The following is a 23,172-nucleotide window of genomic DNA, read 5'->3' on the forward strand; positions in this document are numbered from 1 at the left end:
TGCCCTAACTTGCAACTCTGCCAAGCATTATGAGAATTGGCAAGTTCTTCATGCCAGTATTAAGTATGGCATAATGAGAAGGAAGTGTATTTTTCCATTACTACCCATGTTTAACAAGGGAAAAATCAGTATCTAATTGTTTTAAATTGAGTTAAGTAACTCAGAACCAAGGGAAATAAGGAAACAGACTTTTAATGGTTTCGTTCAAGCTTTAGAGTTTTTTGTAAATGATTCTTCCTGTGAACTTTAACATCTTTAAAATAAAAAGTGTCAAAATAGTGTATGATGATTTCATTAAGGTATGGCCTTAAAAACTTACTGAATAAACAGCATAATTTAAAAGTAGCTTGCACCACTAAATTTAGAAAAATTCAGAGTAATTAAATAACATTTTCAGGACAAGCTTTAAGACTTTTGTCAACTTTCAGCCTAACTTTATAACAGTTAAAGCCATCGCTTCTCTTGCTTGACATTGCAATTAAGTCCAATACAAAATGAGATTTGAATGAATGAATATAAATTCTAATTTGCTGACATTATGAAATAGGATTTTGACAAAACAGTTGATGAAATACAACAAAGTTTAAGACAACCATGATACATCTATTACCGTGAAAGATATGTTCTTCAGGGACATATGCTTTCTGACAACACCTTACAGTTTCCATGCTAAGAAATGTTACTCTTGAGAGCACACACAAATACTGACAAAGAATTTTTGATAACTGTAATTCATAAAAACAAAATTTTTTGGACACAGGAGGTTTTTTCAAAAAAGCATTAATAAATACCAACAAAAAACACAGTGGTAGAATAATGCTTATGATATTGTACCTGGCCATTTCCCAGCAGAGAAGTGTCTTCTCCCATTAGAAGATACGAGCCATAAAAGAAAACAAATGCATGAAAGAAGCCCAAGATGGTCCAGTAAAGAAATGGTTTAAACCCCAGATGGGCATTTTTACTGATGTCTCTGCAGAAATAAAACAGATTTGGATTTCATACTGTCCATAACCATCAGCTATCCACACTGCATGATTGCTACTGCTTTGAATAAATGTAACTTTCAACTGCACCAAGACACATTAAACAAATGCTGACATATGAAAAAAAATACATAAATCATGGGCAAAAAAAGAACTCTGAGCTCTCAAGATTTGGCTCTGCTTTAAGGAAAGGTCACCAATGGCCAGGGCCTCTAATGGGTCAAACTCAGAATAGCACAAACTAGAATCCTTGTCCCTGGAGGTGGAACTGAAAGAGGAAGAAAAAGCCAGATCTCCTGATAATTACCCCTTGCTCTGCTCAAAAGAGAAACATCTGAGAGGAGACATCTCTTTTTTACAAAAATATCTATTTTTTTACTCCAAAACGTATGCAGTGCAACATGCTACCACTGGGAGGACATCTAATTCTACAGGAAATCACTCCTGCTCTTAGTAAAGGATTTTTTGTGGTGATTCCCCTAATCATGGTGTCCTAGTTTTTCATTCTCCTTGTCTGAGTGATTTTCATCTCCTACATAATGGAGGAGAAGGCTGCCAATCATGTAAGCTGGCCAAGTGCTCAGTGCTCTTCACTCGTAACATGGTTGGCATAAAAAGACACGTCTCTTAAAATATTCCTTTTAATTAACTTTTAGGATGAGAACTATGTAGCTTCAATTCTTCCTCATCAAGATAGTTACTAAAAATGCCTAAATTACAGATAATTATTGTAGCAAGTTCAGAGCTGTGCAGATGCCAGTGCTGCTGCACGACATGTGGCCCTGTGGGAAGTGATGCAGGACATACATACCTGTAGAGCACAGGTTTACTCTGCAATACATGCGGGTGCACATGCTGCTCAAAAAGACTGTAGATGAGGACAGGCAGGGAAGTGAAACAAATATTGTACAAAGTCAGGTATACACTGTCATAGAGCGTCTGCAAAGGAAAGCAAAAAGCATTTTATGCCTTGGAATTGATAAAGATTTATTAGCACAATTATAGCAGCATTGACTGATCAGTTACATTAATTTGCTAGTTAGGAAAACACCTGCATTCACATAACAATCTAATAACATCAGCTATCAAATACAGAAAATGAAGCTGGGTATTTGCTAAGTGTAACATCTCTGCTGCTCCTTGTGTCACCCTCCTATTTTCTTAATTATGGACCTCAAGTGTTTCACAGACAAGATGTCAGGCATGCAATACTTACTTGTTGTGAAAACAAACAGAAGAACTGATATAAAAATTGTGGTGTAATAAAGCACACATTCTGAAATAAAGAGAAATTAAGGAAAGAGTTAATCCTTAGTACATGCCTCACAGCCCTAAAAGAAATTGCTAACTCTTAGAAACCGCTAAAAATACACAGGGAGAGCACAAAGCCTTTCAGCATTTTACTTGGCAAAGTAAAGTAAGTTGCTTTTCTTGAGAGGATATTTTGTTTGTTTATCCTTTGGGACAATGAACCTGAAAAGTATGAGCTTAACTACATGTGCTTGACGAGCACATCTCACTACAGGAGCCTAAGTCGTAATTAAGTAGAAGAAATCCATTCATTTTCCCTTTCAGCTTCTTTTTAAGAACTGTTTTGCAGAATAGCTTCCACATTTTATTCAATAAAGCTGTGCTGTACTCATGTGAGTTTGTTGCACAGAAGCAAACAAAGAAGAAACCAAAATATAACACCATGCTATTGCCATTAAATGAAAGAAATCAACTTCAAAAGGGACTTGGGAGCCAAAACCAAAATCCCAGATAAAATTCAATAAAGATAGTGAGTTTTGACTTGTTTTAAAACTGATGAACAAATGAAAAAAACCAAAAGCACCCCAACCAAACAAACAAAACCCCTGCCTTGAGAAAACAAACACATCAGCCTCTCAGCCAAGACAAACTCACTGCAGTACTTAAAGCCTAATTCTAGGTGGAAAGACTAAACAATTTCACAGTTAAACCAATGCATTTGGTTGTAAAAGATAAAATAAAAAAGCTCAGAAAACATGTTTAAACAGAGATACTTCACCTGATCCCAACAAAAATCTCAGATCTGAAATAAATATCTTGCTGAGAAAAAAACTCACCTTATAAAAAAAGTACTGTACAAGGGTTGCTATTCTAATATAGTAAAAGTGCCCATGAACAAAAAGCAACTTGGAGAGGAATTTAAATCGTGCTATTGCATAGTCACTGTTTCTTACAGCTTGCCTTCCTTCCTTGCCCATGATTCCTGTAATTTTTGGAAAACAAAACACAAAACAGGTCAAGTATAACAACAACTGAAGTTTAAAAAACCCAACACCATACATCTGAAGCTACAGCTCTGTTTCCCTTCACTTCAACACCGTAAGGACTTCAGCAGTGTTGCAAAGGAAGATATCCCTCACACTTAAAACTAAAGGAAGCTGCTCATCTGATGCAGATTCAAATAAAGAAGCCCCAACTGGTGGAGACAGAAGGAAGTTACCTATGCCAACATGTGCCTCCTGGATCATGCTCACATCATTAGCACCATCTCCGATCGCTAACGTTATGGGCTTCTCCGGAGAGGTTTTTAACAGTCGAACCACCTGCAAAAAGAAAATTAAATAGTTTCAGACTAGACAGCCTACCTACAAACCATGTCAGCAATTCCCAAGTATCTCAGTTAGCTGCCTATCTGTAGATATAATTAGTATGTTTTATGAACATGCATGTTTGGGTAAAAAATATCTTCAGCATATCACAGGCATACATTAATTCCTTCTTTAGAAAAGCTGCCTGCTTTGGAGCACAAGCCTGATTTAAATATTTTATCTGCCTTAAGCCTATTTTCCTGTCCTTATTTCAATGTTCTGTTACAACTCTTAGTTTGGTGCTTTATCATACAAAACAAAGTCAAGTAAAATTGAGAACTGAAAATTCACTTACAGACTAATACAGATTTAGTGCCCTTTAATAAACCCAGATTCTTCATATTTATAATTAATGGAACTAATCCAGGAGAAAGAAAAATTTGAAAAAGCAAATGCATTAGCTAAAATATCAATATGCCATTATTAAGAAAAATAGCTTCTTTCAAAGGCAACTTCATTATCATCAAGAGGTATCCTCAACTGACAAAGAAACAGAAGATATGACAGAATGAGGGAAAAAACTGTTGACATGCAAGGCCCTAAAATACTCAGAAGAGGAGCAGTGATAACACATCTTCAACGTAAGTGTCAATAATATTCTAAATACAAAGGAGTTAGTTAGGTGAGGCTTTTAGTTAAGGAGAATTAGTGATTCATTAACCTCCCACAGAGCTCTAGCTTAAGGTAGAAGCTTCACTAATTCAGTTGTAAGTGGGCTGCAGGTAAAGGTACGAACGCAGATCAAGAGGCTTTCCAAAATCAAGAAATCAATATGTATGAAAAAACATTTTCCCCCTCAAGTTCCAGAATCCCCAAAGTGGAAATATCAATGGAGCAATTGCATGAAGTTAAGTAGACACAAAAAACTGGATTGGAGTAATTGAGTTGTGGCTGGCAGTGTCAGGGCATTGATTCACAGGAGTGGGAATTCACTTGACACAAGAACACAACAGTGATTAAACAAAGTCCACAGCTCAGAGAAATCCACCTGATTGTGGGAATACATTCCCTGATTGCAGGTATTAATATTCAAGTTTAAAGGTTCCCCATTCCTAAGGGGTAATTATTTCAAACACATTTAGTATTAGATCCCAGGAAGCAGCCTTAGAGAGGTAACCAGGCTGCAGGACATCACCCAGATCAGTCTTCTTGAGATCCCCAAGGCCTGGATAATTTGGACAGACAAACATCTATGTGAAAAGGTCAAGACAAAGCCTTTAGCAAATTTTAACAGCAGCAGTCAGCAGCAGCTCCAAATGACTGAAATGATGATGTTTAAACAAGGTTTTGAGTCATAAAACATACCAAAATTAGTAGTGAGACCACTAACCAAACATTAACACGCATTATAATTAAAGATGCAGGAAATATTAAGCTGAGTTCCAGCTTAATCTTGGAATAAACCTCACAAAAAGGCTGCCTACTGCAAAAAATAACATGTAAGACTAGACTAAACTGCCCTGCACTTCCTTCTCTACCCATCAAGTTGTATGGCATTTGTCTTGGTGATTTATATACTCCAATATTTGAAATTAAAAATTCACTGCAATTAAAATTACATTTTGCTGTACTTCATGACTCAAGACAGGAAATAATCTCCATTATCTGCTGGTGAGGAGAAGAATTAAGAAAAGCAGTACAAAACATTATAAATCAAGTTAAATGACAAAATAAGAACAAGGACACAACACTGACAAATAACTGCACCTTAAAGAGACAGGATGGCAAAAATTTTAGCCAAAAAATGTACAGAGTTGACACATCCAACAGATTGGTTTACTCAGGGTAACTAAGCTGCAGCTTCCTTTCAACATTTCACTGAAACTAATGCTATACCAGGTGAACAGTTCTATACTGAAGTGATTCTAAAGACTCCATGAGAACTCTGGAAGGAAGAGTGACTTCCTAACAGGTCACTCCTGTTACAGTAGAACAGCCTGCCTCTTGAACATCTAATACCTCACAGAAGGGTTTCCCAGTGCTTTAAGGTAAAGAGATGTCTTCTCATTAAGAGAAATTTTCAAAAGGAAAAAATATTATAGTCCTTTAGAGCTTAGCCTTCTGGAGCTAAAAAAAAAATCACAAAATCTGAATTTGAATCTTATCCAACATGTATTTGAGTAAAATTCAGTATACGTGAATGAAAAATGATATTCAAAGAGAGCATTAAGGCAAATCTTTCCTGGAGACTAGGCCTTGCCTTCCCTTCTACTTCTTCCTCAAACTTGGGTATTTTAAAAATATTTAGAGAAGCACAGTTTTTGTATTCTCCTTACAGGTTCATGAATTTTCAATTTAGTTTTTTTAGTTTGGAGAACTGGTGGAGCAGCTAAGGCAAAACCATGCAGGAGACTGGGAGAGCTGCTGCCTTACTGAACACGAAAGAGGCAGAATAAAGATGAACTTGGTGGCAGTATTTTGATTTCTCCATCCACTTGCAAATTTTCAAACACAAATGTAGAAACGTCTGAGCAAACTACTCTAGATCTGAATTTAGCAAGGATTCAGAGGTCACAAAAAGAGTCAAACAAACAAAGCAGTTTCAGGCATCCTTGCCTCCTCAAAGCATGATAAAAATACTTCAAAGGCAATCCTGAGCATATTCTCACTTACCTTTGCTTTCTGGAGGGGTGCCATGCGACAGCACAACACTGCAGAGCAGTTTTTGCAAACTTCCATGAACAGTTTTTCATGTTCCCTGAGTGCCAGAGAGAGGCTGGTCCCATCCACAACCAGTCCATGCTGGATAACATGGTCTTCCTTTATTCTATTTGGGGATAAGAATGTTGACTTTGTACCAGTGTTAATGGTAAAATTCCAATTTTGCTATAAACTATACTGTTGGCCAGACAATTAGCAAAGGAGTTCATCTGTCAGACAGACTACTTTTTCCAGTCTGTTATGATATTAATAAATAATTTTTTTAAAAGACAACTTTTTTGTTTGGCACATGCATCAAAGAGACTGCCATAAAATTTAAGAATGAAAGCAACCCAAGGTGAGATCATCACTGAGATAGTGAATTCTCAGGTATTTTACCTCTTGGCTAGCTGCCTCAGCTGTTCTGCACAGGTACTGTCTGACTTGTGCTGCACAAGCTCAAGGATGTTCATGGTTCTGTGAAAGTGTCCACAGGACAAACTGACACTAACAGCTGTTTCATGCTTGTCTCCAGTGAGCACCCACACTTTGATACCAGCCAGCCTGAGGGCTTCTATAGTTTCTTGGACTTTCTCCTGCAGTCTAGAAACAAGAAAAATCTTAAATAACCAACTGAACAATTTACAAACAAAAGAGCTCATACTGTAACTCCATGCTACCACTGTTAACCCCACTGTCATGGTGAGTTAAGTCTGCCTTTCCTATGTTACATGTATTTTCAGAGAATCATAGTCTGGCAAATGATATTCTGTTACCAGCAACAAAACAAAGGCTTTGATGAAACAAAAACTGAACTTCAATCCTTCTAAGGTATCAAAAATTTGCACTAAGCACATCTTGATTTAAACTAGGCACTGCCACTGCATTTGAGAAGCTTTAAAACAGTCCACAATAATTCTGGCTACTGTGGTGCATGAAAAGCTTCTCAAGCCCCATGTGCTCACTTCAGTGTACAACACACCCTGGGACCTACAGAGCACAAGCAGAATGCTCTGCAAAGGAGCTGTGTGTAGAAGCTCTCCTAAGGAATTTGCTGTTATGCTAAATATTTGCTGCAACTATTCCATTTCATACACGTGACAGCTCTCCTGATGAAACACACTGTACATCACTGTTATTAAACAAAATCAGTTGGTACAAGTTTTGTTTTGAATCTGCCTCAATCCAAAGGTAAATACACTAAAGAAGAATAGCACAGAACTTTTGGTCATAGTGTGAGAGCTTTTCACACTTCATATTTCAAGTATAAATCCTAAACTCGTTGGGTTTGAGCACAGATAGCAGTAACTCCATGGCATACTTGTCTTCTACTCCTGTAGCCCCAAGCAACTCCAGATCCCTTTCTATGAAGTTGAACACATCTGCTAATCTCTCTTCTCGCTGCTGTAAGGCAGTCCTGGCCTCATGAAGGCGCTTCCCAATTTCTTGGTACTCCTCGGGTGTGAATCTTCTGTAGGCCACACACAAAGTTCTTAGGCCTTTCTGCAAGAAAATAAAAGACTACGTTCAGAGTACACAAGTTTCTGATCTATCAAGAAGGTGTCAGCAGCAATTTTTTCACTTCAAGTCACAATTTATACTGCACGAATTTTCTTCTGATCAGTTGAGGCAGGGAGTTGGGCCATCATATACACTTACCAAAGCAAATTCATCCACATGTATCCTTGTTTTATCTATTTCTCCACTCTTACTACGAGGAAGAATGGAAGATTCTGCTCCCTTTGTGAATAAAAGCTTCTCCCCTAGAAAGTCAAATAGAACTGAAATTAAAAATAATGTTGTTTAAGAAGTTCTGAAGTGCTGCTTGTGCAATTTCTGATCACGTACCTGAGGGACTCTCTACAATGACACTCATTCGCCTGCGATTTGGATCAAACTCCAAAACATGAAGCAATTTATACCTGCATTTTGTGTTTTAAAAGAGGGAATGAGAAGAAAACATGTTTAGAAATAAACTTCCAAAGACAATTACTTATAAATTGACTCTTACACCACAGACCTTTCCTCAAAGTGTTATTTTTGTATAGAAACTCTGAAAGCAATGCTATCACTGCTGAAAAACAATCACTGTTCATTGCTTTTTATGAATTTATATATGCTGAATTCCATTATGTAAGAATAAAAGGTTCTTCTACCAACAGGAATAGTTTTCTGAATACTAACTTGACATTTGGCGATTACAAGCAGCTCCTATCTATTTCTTCAGCCTTCTGTCATTATTTCAAGTATAACTTTGAAAACTACATTTTGATTCTGACAAATTTGTAAAAATCTAGACTGTCAAAAAAGTGTGTGTGCCCTGGTAAGTGGATAAGTTTTTGTTATATTACCATTAGCTTAGCAAATTAATTTCAGACATTTAGATTCAAAGTACTGCCAACTGGCTGACACAGATCAAATGAGTAAAAGGAGTTATGGAATACTGCACATATACAGTTATTAATAATTTGTACTCATTTTAGGAAAGTTTAAAATATCTGACTAGATTACGCACAGACGAGACTGATTCTGGGAATTTCGAGAGCTGAAACAAGACTTGAATAAGCAATTCAGTTTTCCAACTCTGCTACAGTCTCAACCTTTGAGGAATGGGCAAAGATACAAACTGTTACAACACACACCTACACAGAGTAACTCACACAAAATTCTTGCATCTCAGCTACAATTGGTAAGGAATAAGATGCAAGCTGTCTTGAAGACATCAAGGGAAAAGCATTAAACAGATCACGCTGTGGAAAGGCAAGGTTTGCTTATGAACAAAGAGGATTAAGAGGAGAACATTACATTAATCTTCACTACTGTTCTAGCCTTCAAAATAATCAAGGAAAAAAAACAAATACCTCTCTGGTTTTCCAAGACTTTTTACTTCCATACTGTCTCCACTAATTCCAGTAAATACTACTCCAACCCTAAAAGTAAAGAAAATACACACTTAATTATGACTTTAGACAAAATGCCTGTTAATGGAGGGAGGGGAAGATGGCAGGGAAGAAAAGGAGAGACTCTTACACCCCATTACTGTACTCTGCTTCTAGGGAAAAGTAAGAATGCCCATTTCTGCAGTATTTTATTCACATTATACTCTGACCACTGTAATTTCTCAAGTATTTTCATAAATATTTCAAATCATCACTTCATAATACACCTAGGGGGTTGTGTATTTTACATGTGAATGTTTTCCCAGTAAGGTGACAGTGCCAGGCCCTGCTCTTCACCAGTGTCCTGAGCCATTCTAAGGCTGCCCTTGCAGGCAATTGCTGTGTCAGACAGCCCTGGCAGTGCTGCTCACCGGCTCGCAGCTTCCACCAAAGCCTTCTCATCTGGGGAAGAAGCATAATATTCCAGGGGGGATGTTATTCCATTGGCATGCCAGGGACCATCAGCACCATCTGTCTGATCTGCATTGATCTGCACTGTATGGCACAGACAAACTGCTTTCAAGAAGAGCTCTTCCTCTTTCACCTAGAAGAAAGAAAAAACTTGATTTGTAACATTTACATATCAACCCAGTTTTGAACACACTTCAGGAAAAAGTGGTTTTACTTACAAATCTGCCAAGCATTTCATGTTAAATAATCACATCTCAACATGTTTAATAAATATTATTTGTTCAGTGACACTTGAAAGCTTCAAACTATTCAGAAATTCTGATTTATGTTTGGGTTGTGGTTTTTTTTATGCTAATGGTACAAGAATATATCTCTGAAATAAAACATTTTCAAAGTAGGATGACTAATGGTGGGAAAACCAAAGAGCCTTACCAAACCATGCCTATTTCCATCTGGAGAATCTTCAGAAAATCCCTCTGGAGTTAGTTTACCATTGACCTCTTGGTACTTTATGCCATTAATAGAGCACTCCCGAAACTGCATCTCATTTTCAGTTAATGTACCAGTTTTGTCTGTAAACACATACTCTACCTTTTGTAAAATAAAACAAAAAAACAAACTTGGAATTGCATGTACTTGTTAAAAGAAAAAAGATACAATAATCTCCACTCACACTTTCTATTACACAGATTTTTAAAAATCATATAAGAATTTTAACTTTAAAGATGCCATCACAGCTTTATACCTTATTTTAAAATTAATCAGAAATCATATCGCAAGTAATAAAAATCTCACTGTAACAAATTTTAATTTAAAAACTAAGTAGAAAATAGGTGAAAAAACCCAACAGACAACATGTTTTTTACCTGTCCCAATTCCTCATTGAGGTCTGAAGTATTTACTTGTGCTCTCTGGTTTGTTTCTTCATGATAGAGGTCAAGATCCCAGCCAATAAAAAAAGATCCAAGAAATTTCTGCATCTCAACAGTCACATAGAGTGAAATGGGTATGATAAAATTGTAAAGTACCAGAAAAGCAAGAAAATCTGAAATAAATCTCAGGATCTACAAGAGAAAAAAAAGAAAAAGTGAAGATTACCACAATGGCCAGGTGAAACACGGTGACTTAATCATGCTTCAATATGCAGGAAAAATGACAAACTGGGAGAGCCAGAGAAGCCCAAGTCCCCCCCACACACGAGAGAGACAACACTCCAGTGACAACACAGGCATTTGCAGGTTGCCCCAGTAACACGCCTTCACACTGATGCAAAAAGTCTGCCTTAAGCTCTCACTGGAGGTTTCAATTCACAAGTTCATTAATTTTTGTCTATCTACTGAATCTGTCAGGAGGGCTGCCAATTAATATTAACTGTCATGGTGATTCTGTTTTCCATCTCTGAAAGAGTTTGGTCTGAGAAATCAAATGTATTCCCCATTCCATCAAACAGCATCATTCATGGAAGCTTTCCTAACCCAAAATTGTGAAGGCAAACAAGCGATTTTCCAGGCTGTCAGAGGAATCTGCAAGCACTCTGTTGTTTCAGGACAGCAAAGTGTCAAGAGGGTTCCTGTCTGCTGGCATTCCCCAGTGATTTGGGTGATCCAGACCACACAAAAAGAAAGGGACCACGTGGATTTCCTTTATGCCTCTTCAAATAATTGTGTTCCACACACACATTTCAGGCAACACCTATGTGACAGGCGACAAATTTCTTTTTACTAGGTATGATAATTTTAACAAACCCTGAAATGCAACACTACAGTCTCTTTTTCATCTGCACAACAAACTCAGTATCTAAATTGTACTTTGGAAAGACTCTTACCAACACTTGAATATTGAGCAAGGGAGACTAGACAAAACAAAACCAATCCACCTATTTTAACTCCACCAGATATTGGTGCAGGAGAACATTTTAAATAAAGGAAGCATAAAAGTAGTCAACAATCTGCAAAGCTAAATAATGTCTATTCTTCCTCTTTAGGGAGCATTGTGTAAGTATTTAATAAATAATTAAAGTAGTTGACAAAAACTCAGCAAGTTCTGTGCCTAAAGAGATCTTCCAAACTAAACCAGAAAAGACAGACAGAAAGTGGAAGCAGTAATTCATCTAAGACAGGTAGTGACAACTACTTAAGTTAGAGAGTTTCTTCAAGCAATGGCAATGAAAAAACAATCTGCATACACAGGAGGAGATGGACAGGGAAAGAACTCTGAGTAAGGATGTCAGCATGCTGAGCAATGAAAAGCAGATTGTAGAAGTCAACATGGGAGATAGAAAAACAAAGACATGACAGAAGGAGAATGACACTGCAGAAACACACATGGCTCTCTACACTCCTGATGGCAAAGGAAGGGAAAGATTGAGGAAATACTGCTCTATTCAGAACTGAAAGGCTCCACAGGCTAGACTAACTTGCATAGCAATTATTTCAGATTAAGCTCCTGAACTGCTTTGGACAAAGGCAGACTCAAACAGAAATCAAAAATTAAAGAGAACACAGAAAAATACAGACTAATTGAAAAAAGAGATACTTTTCAGAGCCACAGATTTCAGGGACACTTTAAAGTATCCCTTCAATCTCTAAAGAGAACTGAGCAGGCAAGCAGGAGCTTGAGCAAAATTACAGCCTTACAAAATTGCCCAAACCATCTCAACATCACAGAACGTACAAAATTCCTGAACTGTGAAATCACTGCAATAGAACATACACAAGAACAGCCAACCTCGTTCTCTCTTCCTTTATGGAATGACAAAAGACATCCTAAAGAACAATAATTACAACACAGACCATCAGAAATATGTCCTAACAAAGCCTTTTCAGAAGCTTTCAGAAAGTCTGATCTTTTCATAAAGGAAGGCAAAGTCCAATCAGTAACAGAGGTAGAAATATTTCTACACAATGGTGAGGCTAGATTGGACCAACTCAAAAATCATTGAGACAACAGCACAGAGACCTGCAAGTAGATCATGTGGTGGTTACACGTAGCATAGAGACATAATATATATGACATTGAGTGTATATTGGTTGAGTGTTCCTCAGATATGCACCTGGACAGAACTACGTTACCTTACTGCTGTTTCTTTCATGCTCTGTTTTTTCATTATACCAAGGCTCATCCCATTTCTCTTCAGCTTGCCATGCATACTTTAAAATAGTGCTCAGAATGGCTTCAAAGAGGAGGATTATTAGATAAATAATCAAAAAGGAATTCATGGACCTATAAAGAGGCAAAAAAAATAAAGCAAGACACTACAGTTTATTTTACTTCATCTGTTGACACAGTGTGGTTACATGAATTGATCAAACACTTGCTGGACCTTTTTTAGAAAGTGTAGCCTGTGCTTGATCCAGATATAAAGTTTCTATGCAACAAGCAGGCAACAGAATGGGAAAGAAATTCTACATCTGACTAAGCTAAACTCTCTAAATACCAATTTGAAGACTAGATTAAGGTGCAGGAACACCCCAACAGCTGACTTGTGTCACACTACAGTCCCACACTGCTCCTCTTTTTCCCCAAGGAGCTTGCAAGGCTGTGCAGGCAGTACAAACAAGCACAGCAGAACCCCATGGCTGCACTTTTTCCTCAGTTAGAAGAGCACTGCCATGTGCAGCTGAGCATTTAACCCAGGCCAGGCTACAGCAGGATAGTCACAACCTGCTTCTTGTTCTGTAACCAGCCAGACCATCCTTCCTGCCCGTGCTCTGATGACTGAACTCTTCTTGTGCTAAAGTTGTTGGTATATAGCTATATACCTGCACAAGAATGCCAGGGGGCTCTCTCAGATTATTAGTAACTGGAATAAAGGCAACATATCAGAACTCCTTTTCCTTTTAAAATAAATCATGCGACTTTATAATATAAATATCTATCATAGTAACACCTATCCTGCAACCAGGAGCAAGCTTGGATATTTCTACTCCGTACACTACTAAAGGACGTAATATCAAAAAATAGATTTTATCTTCATAGCTTCCTACTGAAGGCAAGGCAATTAATACTCTCTTCCCTTTGCCTATAACTCAATGATGAGACCACCAGGGTTTTAAGGCTACACAGGAAAAACTAAGTTAAAGCTCTACAAATAAGAGAGATATTAGAAAATAAACATACTTTTCTACTGCTGACCGTTTCTGAGATTTACTCTTGTAATTTAATGCCATCTTTGTCTCCATACCTGTATACACAGCAACACCTGGGAAGGAAGGGGGGAAAAGTCAGACTTCATTTTCTGCATAAATACAATTTGCAGAATTTTTCATTTTGAGAGATATAGGAAAAAAGCAAAAGGTGGTACTACTTCTGTGTTTATTATGAGACAGTATTTTCTACTATTTCCAAGACTTTTCTGTAGTAAAAGAGTACTACTGAAGTAATTTTAACACCTACTTTAACACTCTTCATTATTATGACTGTACTGCTCTTCAATATGTATTTTATGGAAATCAGCATGGTAAATCTCAGGAGAAAGCCTTCAACAATAGGTAACAGTAAGAACAGTCATTTATCCATTGAAGTTAAGTTATTCCTTTATCAAACCACTTCAAATATTTTCACAGAGCAGAGCTGGAACTTCATATCCTTAGAGGTTCTTCAGCATAATATCATTACTTTCATCTATAATCATATCCCCTCAGGTAACAGTCAGCAAGATTATTACAATTTCTTCAGTGCAAGTAGAATTAAAACACAGTTCATCAACATGCTTTAAGAAGAGAATACTCTTTAAATATTTAGATGTCTACAAACCAAATATTTCTTTAGTGTTTTTTAATCTTGCTCCACGAAGTAAGAGACTTTCAGGCCCAAGAGGTCTAAAAAGAAATAGACATATCAGCATGTGAACATCAGCTGTTCTGTATTCCGGAGAAGTACTGAAATCCAGTTTCCTATGCAAAGCTGTCCTATATCCCCTACAAATTCCCAATGCAGCAACTCAATCAGTGATCTTACCCCTTTCACCACACCTCCCACACATCTCCACAGAGCTCTCTGTTTCCTTTCATGTCTCCTTTGGTCACTGCCATACTCCCCCACCACTGTTCCATATCCCATAATACTGACTGAGCTAAATATTCCAAATGGCTGCTTCAGACAGATCCATAAGGTACTTGGGAAGAAAGCAGGTAAGAAACTAGTGGAGCTCAGAGTGCACCCAAAGTGCTGGTTTAGGTTTGGTAATTTACCAATCCTCTACCCCTCTGTCAGACTGAAATGATGTAGAAAATTCAAAAGCTATTCATAGCAAAGAAACAATTAGATGGATACCATGGCAGCAGTGCCAATTTTTTTTCCTAACACGGAGATAAAATTTCAGGAGGTAAAATAGATGTTTTTTCCTCACATCTATTACAATACAATAACATATTCATTTCTTTGCCTAAGTTCATCACAAGCAGTGCTGTGAAAATAAAGGTCTAGTTGGAAACAAGGTTACTATAAGGTTGGAACCATATGTTGTACTGCAGCAGCTGTATCATCTTTAGAAACTGCCAGGAGGGTTGGTTTGAAATTTTAAAAAAAGTATTTTTTCCAGTATTTCAAATGAAAGCAGAAATTTAACAACTACAGTGGCCAGACTGACATATTAGGTAGAAACAAAAGAATTAGAAGTTCAGATGCTAAGGGCTTTGGCATGCAAGCCCTTGGGTTTACCCTATTTTTCCTTTAGCTGTGCCATATGCAGGCTATGATCACTATTAGATAAACAAAGCTCTTAAACTTGAAGTCCCTTTGAAAGTATAACCTGAAGTTACTCAAAAGAGCCAAAGCCAAACCCACAACCCACCTTCCACAGTCCAAAATTTAACTTAAATGTTACTGCAAATGTAACAGTTACCATCACAAATACCATGTGTACCAATTATACACATAGATTATGATTAATTCTTTAAATGAAACATACATATATATGTTAATATTTTAGACTCAGGCTAATATTTTAGACTATTAGGCTAGACTCAGACTTTAAGTGAAACTTTGAACTAAAAGTGACTAAATGCTTGAGCACTTAAAATTTTCATATAAGAAACATAATTTATATTTCTGGATTCAATTTTGTAAAACCAGCCTGACAAACCCAAAATACCAAAGCTGAATCGGGGCAACACAGACTAAACAAGTTTATCTTAGACAGAAGATACAGCTCCACTAATAGTCAGAACTTGCAATTATTTTTTTCACCTTCATTTAAACCAGCTGTTTTACACCGTCAACTGAATTATTTTGATAAATTATCCCAATGCTGCACCTGTCAAGCTTGGCAGGAATGAATTCTGAAAAGCTCTCAATGAAGTAGCAGAAGTGACCTTAGAGAATGGCTGAGTGGGTTTTGGGGAGTGGCATGGGTGAGGCTTTTTGGTGAGGGTAACTAAGCTACTGAACTTAAGGCCAAGTGACCTGGCTGCTACACTTCCATATTTCTGGCAAAACTCCTTGATTCACTCTGAACTCCATGTCACTCCCATCCAAAGCTGACAGATGTTTGCCAGCCTCAGACTGAGACATTCAGCTCCTCAGACTGAAGGCAGATGTTACAAGGAAAACAGTATTCTTTTAAAATTCAAGTAGAAATTTCACTAAAAAAAAAGTGTAAAGGGTAACATTTTGGACATTAGAGGAGTGAAAGAACCATAGCAGATTTACCTGCTTCTGTGACAAATTTGCACACAGCACTTCACTTTTTCAGAAGAGGTGACAAAGTTTTTCTGAAAGCTGGACAATCAACAACTTTCAAGATAAAATAACTAAACTTGAATGCTAAATATTTCTGAAAATTTGGCAATTTCTTGTGAGTGATTTCTAAGTCTTTATTTCAAACCATTATTCTTCTAACTCCTGTCCTTCCTGTTTTCTCTCCTATCCTGTTGTAGTGGTGGGAATGAGCAGCTGTTTGGATGCCTACTGGTAGCTGAGACCAACCCACAGCAATCAGAAATCTTTCCAGGAAGTCGAGATGGAAGTCTGTAAATGGCTTCACATCTTTATTTTTGTAATTGTAAGCGTGTTTGTTACTTGCTGTGACTGCACAAGGAAAGGTGGTGAGCCCATGATTATGTGCACACAGCTGTGTTGCCTGTAGCAGATGTAAGCACTTATCTGCACAGTCCAGCTGTAGCTTGAAATTGATACTAAAAATTACACATTCATAGCAGAGGTTTTGTTAAACCAGGAATTTCTAGGGATTGGAACTGCAAAAACTCCTTCTCAGTGCCGCTGATGACAGGGGATCTGTTGTAGTATAGATACTACGTCAGTGGAAATCGTTTCGGATCAATAGATGCTTTAATTAACAAATAACAACAAAGTTACCAGCTGATTACCAGTGCCAAAAAAATTACCTGCCTCGCAACAGCCAAGCTTTCCAGAACTCTTGTATTAAATCTATAAAACTGGGTAGTAATGAACTTTTTAAACTCATCTTTTCTCATCTCCATCTGAGGTATGCAGCTGCAATTGACACCTTTAGTAAAAATACCTCCCCTTTTCATATATTCAACAGTAACTCCTGTAATGGTCAAGATTTTAACCACCTCCATGTGTTTTAAATAATCATCTTATACAATTTTACTCACCGGACTATTTCTTCAGCTTGTTGACTTACAGTTATTCTTCCAACAAATCTATGAAAGATGGATATGTCTTAGAAGTATCTACATAAAGACTCAAAAACGTAAACACCTTCTCTACATTTATAACATAGTCATTAATAGTTCACAAGTAAAAAATAAATCAACTTTTAACAACAATCAAACTAAACCAATATGGCGAAACTAGCAGCAATTTTACAAGAGACATTTAGCAACAGAAACATTTATCCCTCATAGGAACAGGCATTTGAGAAAGCTTATTAACTCTTGATTAATTGCCACTAAAGATTATATTTCTATTAATTTAAAACAGATTGTGACTTCTTGATGATTCAGTAAGAAATAATTCCTCAACAAATCTAAGTTTGCACATTATCCATCAGAAATAGAAACTTTTCATTTAATAAAGCCAATCTACTACACATTTAAAAATCTGACATGCACATATTTAGCATGACTCCAGCCACAAAAAGGGACACAAACTTCTATAGTGATTGTACCTTAATTTGCTAAATATCAAATATTTGAACATCTGTTCAAACTGAGTATCTTAGTTTTAAAATACCTAATATTTCTCAAAGATCTCCAAGCTTACTTAAGAACAGCTGTGATAATATACTTGGATTTTAAAAACTACTACTTCATAGCTATCATTTTCCATAATACAATTCAGAAGAAACTTGGATGGGAACATAACTTTTGCTACCCATGATGCTGCTTTACAGAGTCTATGGCCTTGCTTGCTGATGTTAAAGCACGTTCGGATATCCCTTTTTAAATGTAAGGTTTTGCTGCTGAAAAATGGAGTTCAAATCTTCCCTGAAGCATATGCGAAATAAATATGAGCAACACATATCCTTAGAATTAGACTTGAGTCAATTCCACTTTAACATATCCTATATAATATTGAAATCTCCAGCAGAACCTTATGGAACTTTCTTCTACCAGATCAGGCCATTTAATTCTTTAAAATCTAGAAGTAGGTTTACTGATTAGAACTGAAATGTACATAATTAAAATAAAAAAGATAAATATTATAATGTCTGGTTTACTACTCAAGTACTCAAGTTTAACTTGTCACTTGCCACTTTCATACTTTTATAAGTACAAACACAAGCTGATTATTAAAACCTAAAATTCAAGCAGATGTCTGAAGCTATTTTAGCCCTAGCAAGACCTGTAACATTCTGAGTATTGAACACCTCATTTTGATTTAATTTCAAAATATTTAATAATAAAGTGATACCTGTATAGATCTGCTTCTGGCTGCTGACATTCTATAACAGCTACCAGTTTGTCCAGGTTGGCAACAGACTGCAGCACTGCTGTTTCTGGGACTGCAACATGTGTCTGTAAAACAGTGCCCATTGGGTTACTACAGGACTACCAGGCAGCAGGGCAGGTATTTCAAAAGAAGGCAAAATGGCACCACAAACTAACTACATTCTATTTCACATCAGTAACCCAGACCTTAAGATTGGTCTCTCCATCCAAACTTGCAGTGGTAACGTGGCATGAACCATCCACTCGGTCAGACGACAGGAGCACCAGATCAACAGGGAAAGTCTCATCTTTGGCTACTCTGACGATGTCCCCCACCTAACAAAGTGAACATAGATCAGAAAGATACAAAGAGGTTTAAAGGGCAGAATTCCTTTCAGCATTGTTACCAAGCCACAATGATTAGCAATAAAACAAGAGTTTTAGCTGTGTAACAGAAACAAAATGCTCAATTTGTCCTTTACCCGAATGTTTTTAGATCTGGTTTTCACAAGGCCACCACTTCGAACAACATAAACTGGAGCACCATTGACTTCATTGTCTGCTTTATGTCGCAGCCAGTCCTCATAGCCCTGTGGAAAACACATAAAAATCTACTTTTTAAGCAAGAAAACTAAAAAGCAGACCAAATTTAATCTACTAAGCAAATGTGTTCAAACTACTTCCTGTTTTGTCTGAATAGTTACTAACTTCTCTTGTTTCTGCTCCAGCTGTTACTCAAGAACCTGTGAACCTCTTAATTTTGTCACTTTACACAAACATGTAAAGGCAAATAAAGTAGCAGAACTGGTGAAGAAACTTAACAGTCCCAAGTTCTCTTAAAACAAACCGGCAGTGACATTTTCTGTGGATCAGATGACCAAGCACTCAATAAATCTTTGATCTATATGGATTAATACACTACAAAACCGGCAACAGTCAGTCCTCAGGCTCCTTTGTGGGTCCTTTTTTTTTTTAAGAAGTAACAGATTGAAATTACTTTCTCAAGTCATACCATATAGCATTTCTTATAGTTACTGCCATAGCCCATGCATGAAACCTCAAGACTTAATTCTGTGTGACATGCTGTTGACACATAAGCTCTGTCCAGCAAGAGAAGATGCCTGAGAAGATTTTTGTTCTTTTTGAGTCCTAATGGAACAGCCTGCAGCAACTGAACTTTTAATTGATAACCTAAACACCTGTTTAGGCACCCTTTATCCCATGTACACACACGTGCAAACATTCAAGACTGTGAATCCAAGTATACTATTCACCTCCTATTTTTCTTAAGCGTGAATCCACTGCTTGTTTAATCTAACAGCATTAGATCATAATAGCATATTAATCCCCAAGTCTAGGTACTGTTTGGAAAGCCCCACTAGCAAGCACAGGAAATGGATCAATCATGCAGGAAGTTCAAATGTCTCTTACAACCTCGCAAGACTCCTGCAACTAATCTGCAATAACAGAAACCTCCTAAAATGCTTTTCTGTAGGTATAAGAACTGTGAAAGAATAAAAATATTTCCTTCGAAGTCTGCAGACAGAAGAAGGCAGCTGTGTGAAACAGCACGCATAATCCCAACTCACCCTACAAACATTATATGAATGTCATCGTACAAGAAGTACTAATGCAGATGCAATTTACAGTTCTGGAGCTTGTAGGAAAATTTATGTGATGAATTTTGCATGTTAAAAATAGTGTTGTAGTTCTACCTTCACACATCTCCACTGTTATCTGCACAAATAAGTAAGGACAGCACAACTGCACAACCTGTGTTTGAAAAGAAAGATGAAGGAGAGGGGGAATGGAGAAAAGGAAAGAGCTTTATATGCCAAATAGCTCAAAATCAATAATTAAGAAGTGTGCAGTAATAGCAGCCATACAGAGAAATACTGGGACATCAGAATCCTGAAGTCCCTAGGTACAACTCTTGAATCCTTTCTAAACACTACGAAAAAGCAAAAGTCAGTACCTACAGCTCCTTGTTAAAGGTGACTGACAGAAGAAAACAAGGATTTAACTAACATCCAGTAACCTTGGGGCATTTGTCTCAAAAACCTGAACAGCTGAGCAATGTGGGCATTTGGCAAAGAACTGAAATTTACCTTCTTTAGAAAGTACAGATTTCAGCGCTTTCTCCATCTGACACCTCCTGCCTCCAACACAAGGGTGACACCTCACACCAGGGAATTTTCAAGAGCCAACTTAGTGTGGTCAGTTCAAATTCCCCCGAGATTTAACTACTGCAGCATTTTTGAGAGGTCCTTGTCCTCACTTGAAAACATTGGAAAAATACAGTGAGAAAGAAACATGCAAGAGGAATACAGGGAAGGTTGCCTCCTTGCCAGAAAATAAACTAAATATTAAAATCCCTCAATTAAATTATATTCTTAAGTCCTGCTTAAATAACTGCATCAATGTAATTGAGAAAAGATCTGCATTTTATACTACTAGGCTTTTCATTTTCAGTTTAGGTCTATAGTTAATCAAAACCTGCAAAGTAGTTGTTTATAATTTACCTAGTAGTCAAGTAAACATCTGCATTCCTTCAGCTAAATACCTACGAACTTATTAAAATGCACTGTTTCCTAAAGTTCCTTGGGAAATACCTTTATTTTGTTGTATTTTGTTTGTTGGTTTAACTTTTTGTTTTGTTTTTATTTATTTGCTAACTTTGAACTCCTTGGCGGACTGCATAAAGATCTTCAGAGGCATAAGGAGGAAAGTGCTCTGGCCAACAAGACAGACAAAATGACACAGCATCAGCTGCATCACTTTGCAGTCTTGTATGTCCTTCTTCTGACCTAGGTGCAATTACACTTCCAAGTAGAAAAAAGTTCTGTCTCCTTGGCTGAGATTAAAACAAGGCTGAGTTCTGAGGTTTGCAAGAGGTGCCACATTCACCAGTCTTCTGGAAGGCAGGGAACTTTTTCCATCCACTGCTAAGCTTCTCAAGCCTTCATATGATTAATGTCTCTATTTTTCCCCTTCATCTTTTGAGAGAACTCTAAATTATAGTTTAACATTTATCCTGATGTAACTTTGTACAGAACCAGTGCCCCACAGCTTTCAAAAAGGGGTTCTTTCCTTTAGATCTTCTGTTACACTTCTGGTTTAAAGAAAATGGGAACTGATTTTGAGGCAATACTGGGGATTTTTCCCTCTGCACTCCAACAGATTTATCTTTCTCTCTTGTCTGAGAGCAGCCTGTTGGAAATAGCACAATTCATTGTCCCTTGAAGATAACCGCCTGTGAATATTGCTTGTGTCCTTTGCAGCAGGTAGGAGAAACATGAGAGTCCATTAGATCAGTTTAGGTGGTTCCAACAATCCTTGCAGAGATATTGAGACAGCCAGGAAATCTCCTGATGCCTGGCAAGTCATGAATGATTCGAAGCTTCCAGGAGGAATGACAGAATCTCTGTTCTTCAATATTGGTAAGGGAGTTAAATTTCCCAATATAAGATTGGACATTTAGAAGCAAGGTGGTGTTAAGATTATTTTTGACTATTTTAGACTTACACAAGTCCAACTTCTTTCTGGAAAAAATGATCTAATATTTATAACTCTGTTTCATAATCCCTTTTAGTCCACACAGTTTCATTATCCATTGCCTACATATGATTATAGCTTTTGAATGTGTGATTTTTTTGGGGGTGATGGTAACAACTGCAATTGAATAGGATTAGGGCATTCTACATATACAAATTGCACAGCAACAAGACGAAATATTAGTCTAAATATTACTCCAGCTTTAAGAACCACTCTGTCCCAAACACCTTTCTATCTGCTTGAAAGCTAGAACTATTTTTACTTTTGCCCTATTTCTGGGTGGCTTTGGGTCTTTCTGGCACAGAAGGCAAATTGAAATTCTGGTTACAGCTCTGAAACAGTCTCCTGCTTATTTTTCAGTTGTGAGGTTGCATCTATTCCCAACAGCACTGTCAAATCCCTTGAAGAGGATAGCTCCTGAAAATTACCTCCCTGCAGAAGAGATTATAATTTTTATCCACATCACTTCTTTATTTATGAGCTTGTTTCTTTCTCCTCTTGCTTTAAGGGCATAAATAAAACAGAAGACCTTTTTTTCTTTCTTTTTCTTTTCTTTTATTTTATTTTTACATTCCAATTCCAGAGGCTCTAGGTCTCAGTAGGATGTAATATGGTGCTGGAACAAGATTTCTATTAAACTCTGAAGATTTTTCTTATTTTAAGTGCTATGAAACACTTCAAAATGTTTCATGCGACCAAAGAAGACCAGGGTCTTTTACCTAGTACAGAATCGTGGTTAATACACATTTTATGCCACAAAACTTACCCCTTGGGGCAAAATTTGCCTTTTAACTACTGACAAATACACCCTGCATCACTGTTTTGTCTGCCCAAGCTCCTTTCTCAGCGTGTGATGTGGGAGGACTGGTTCTAACAGGCAGTGAGGTGTGCCAAAGGAATAAGTGAGGAGCTTTCAGAAAAGGTCTGATAACAAGTGACATGTAATGTTTAGACAAAAATGCTGCCTGACAGTCATCCACTGTCCATTTTAGGGTACTGCAGTGAGTCACTGAGCGCTTGACAACCAACCAAATGCTGAAGCTCAAGCATCTAACTAGAAGCATTAAACCCAAAATAGTTTCTAAAAATTACACCATTTTTCTGTATTTTTAGTATCTAAGCACTATCCTGGTCAGACTCTGTTAAGTAACTTTACTTCAGCAGG

General features: G+C 37.2%; 1 protein-coding gene across 1 annotated transcript in view; it reads right to left on the reverse strand.

The window, feature by feature from the left end:
* The window catches only part of ATP11B (ATPase phospholipid transporting 11B (putative)), a 150,993-nt gene that overhangs the window by 19,691 nt on the left and 108,130 nt on the right, over window positions 1-23,172 (reverse strand). The window contains exons 6-26 of the mRNA XM_005419006.2: window positions 18,935-19,042; window positions 18,660-18,788; window positions 18,436-18,539; window positions 17,175-17,222; window positions 14,350-14,414; window positions 13,714-13,795; window positions 12,666-12,816; window positions 10,461-10,658; window positions 10,027-10,185; window positions 9,555-9,727; window positions 9,106-9,174; window positions 8,093-8,166; window positions 7,904-8,007; window positions 7,566-7,747; window positions 6,644-6,847; window positions 6,218-6,371; window positions 3,457-3,559; window positions 3,074-3,219; window positions 2,203-2,262; window positions 1,798-1,925; window positions 835-973 (exon numbers count right to left, since the gene is read on the reverse strand). Coding sequence (XP_005419063.2) covers window positions 835-973; window positions 1,798-1,925; window positions 2,203-2,262; window positions 3,074-3,219; window positions 3,457-3,559; window positions 6,218-6,371; window positions 6,644-6,847; window positions 7,566-7,747; window positions 7,904-8,007; window positions 8,093-8,166; window positions 9,106-9,174; window positions 9,555-9,727; window positions 10,027-10,185; window positions 10,461-10,658; window positions 12,666-12,816; window positions 13,714-13,795; window positions 14,350-14,414; window positions 17,175-17,222; window positions 18,436-18,539; window positions 18,660-18,788; window positions 18,935-19,042 — 2,580 coding nt within the window. The remainder of the gene's footprint in view (window positions 1-834; window positions 974-1,797; window positions 1,926-2,202; window positions 2,263-3,073; window positions 3,220-3,456; window positions 3,560-6,217; window positions 6,372-6,643; window positions 6,848-7,565; window positions 7,748-7,903; window positions 8,008-8,092; window positions 8,167-9,105; window positions 9,175-9,554; window positions 9,728-10,026; window positions 10,186-10,460; window positions 10,659-12,665; window positions 12,817-13,713; window positions 13,796-14,349; window positions 14,415-17,174; window positions 17,223-18,435; window positions 18,540-18,659; window positions 18,789-18,934; window positions 19,043-23,172) is intronic.

Source organism: Geospiza fortis, unplaced genomic scaffold (genome assembly GCF_000277835.1).
Source record: "Geospiza fortis unplaced genomic scaffold, GeoFor_1.0 scaffold172, whole genome shotgun sequence".
Taxonomy (NCBI): Eukaryota; Metazoa; Chordata; class Aves; order Passeriformes; family Thraupidae; genus Geospiza; species Geospiza fortis.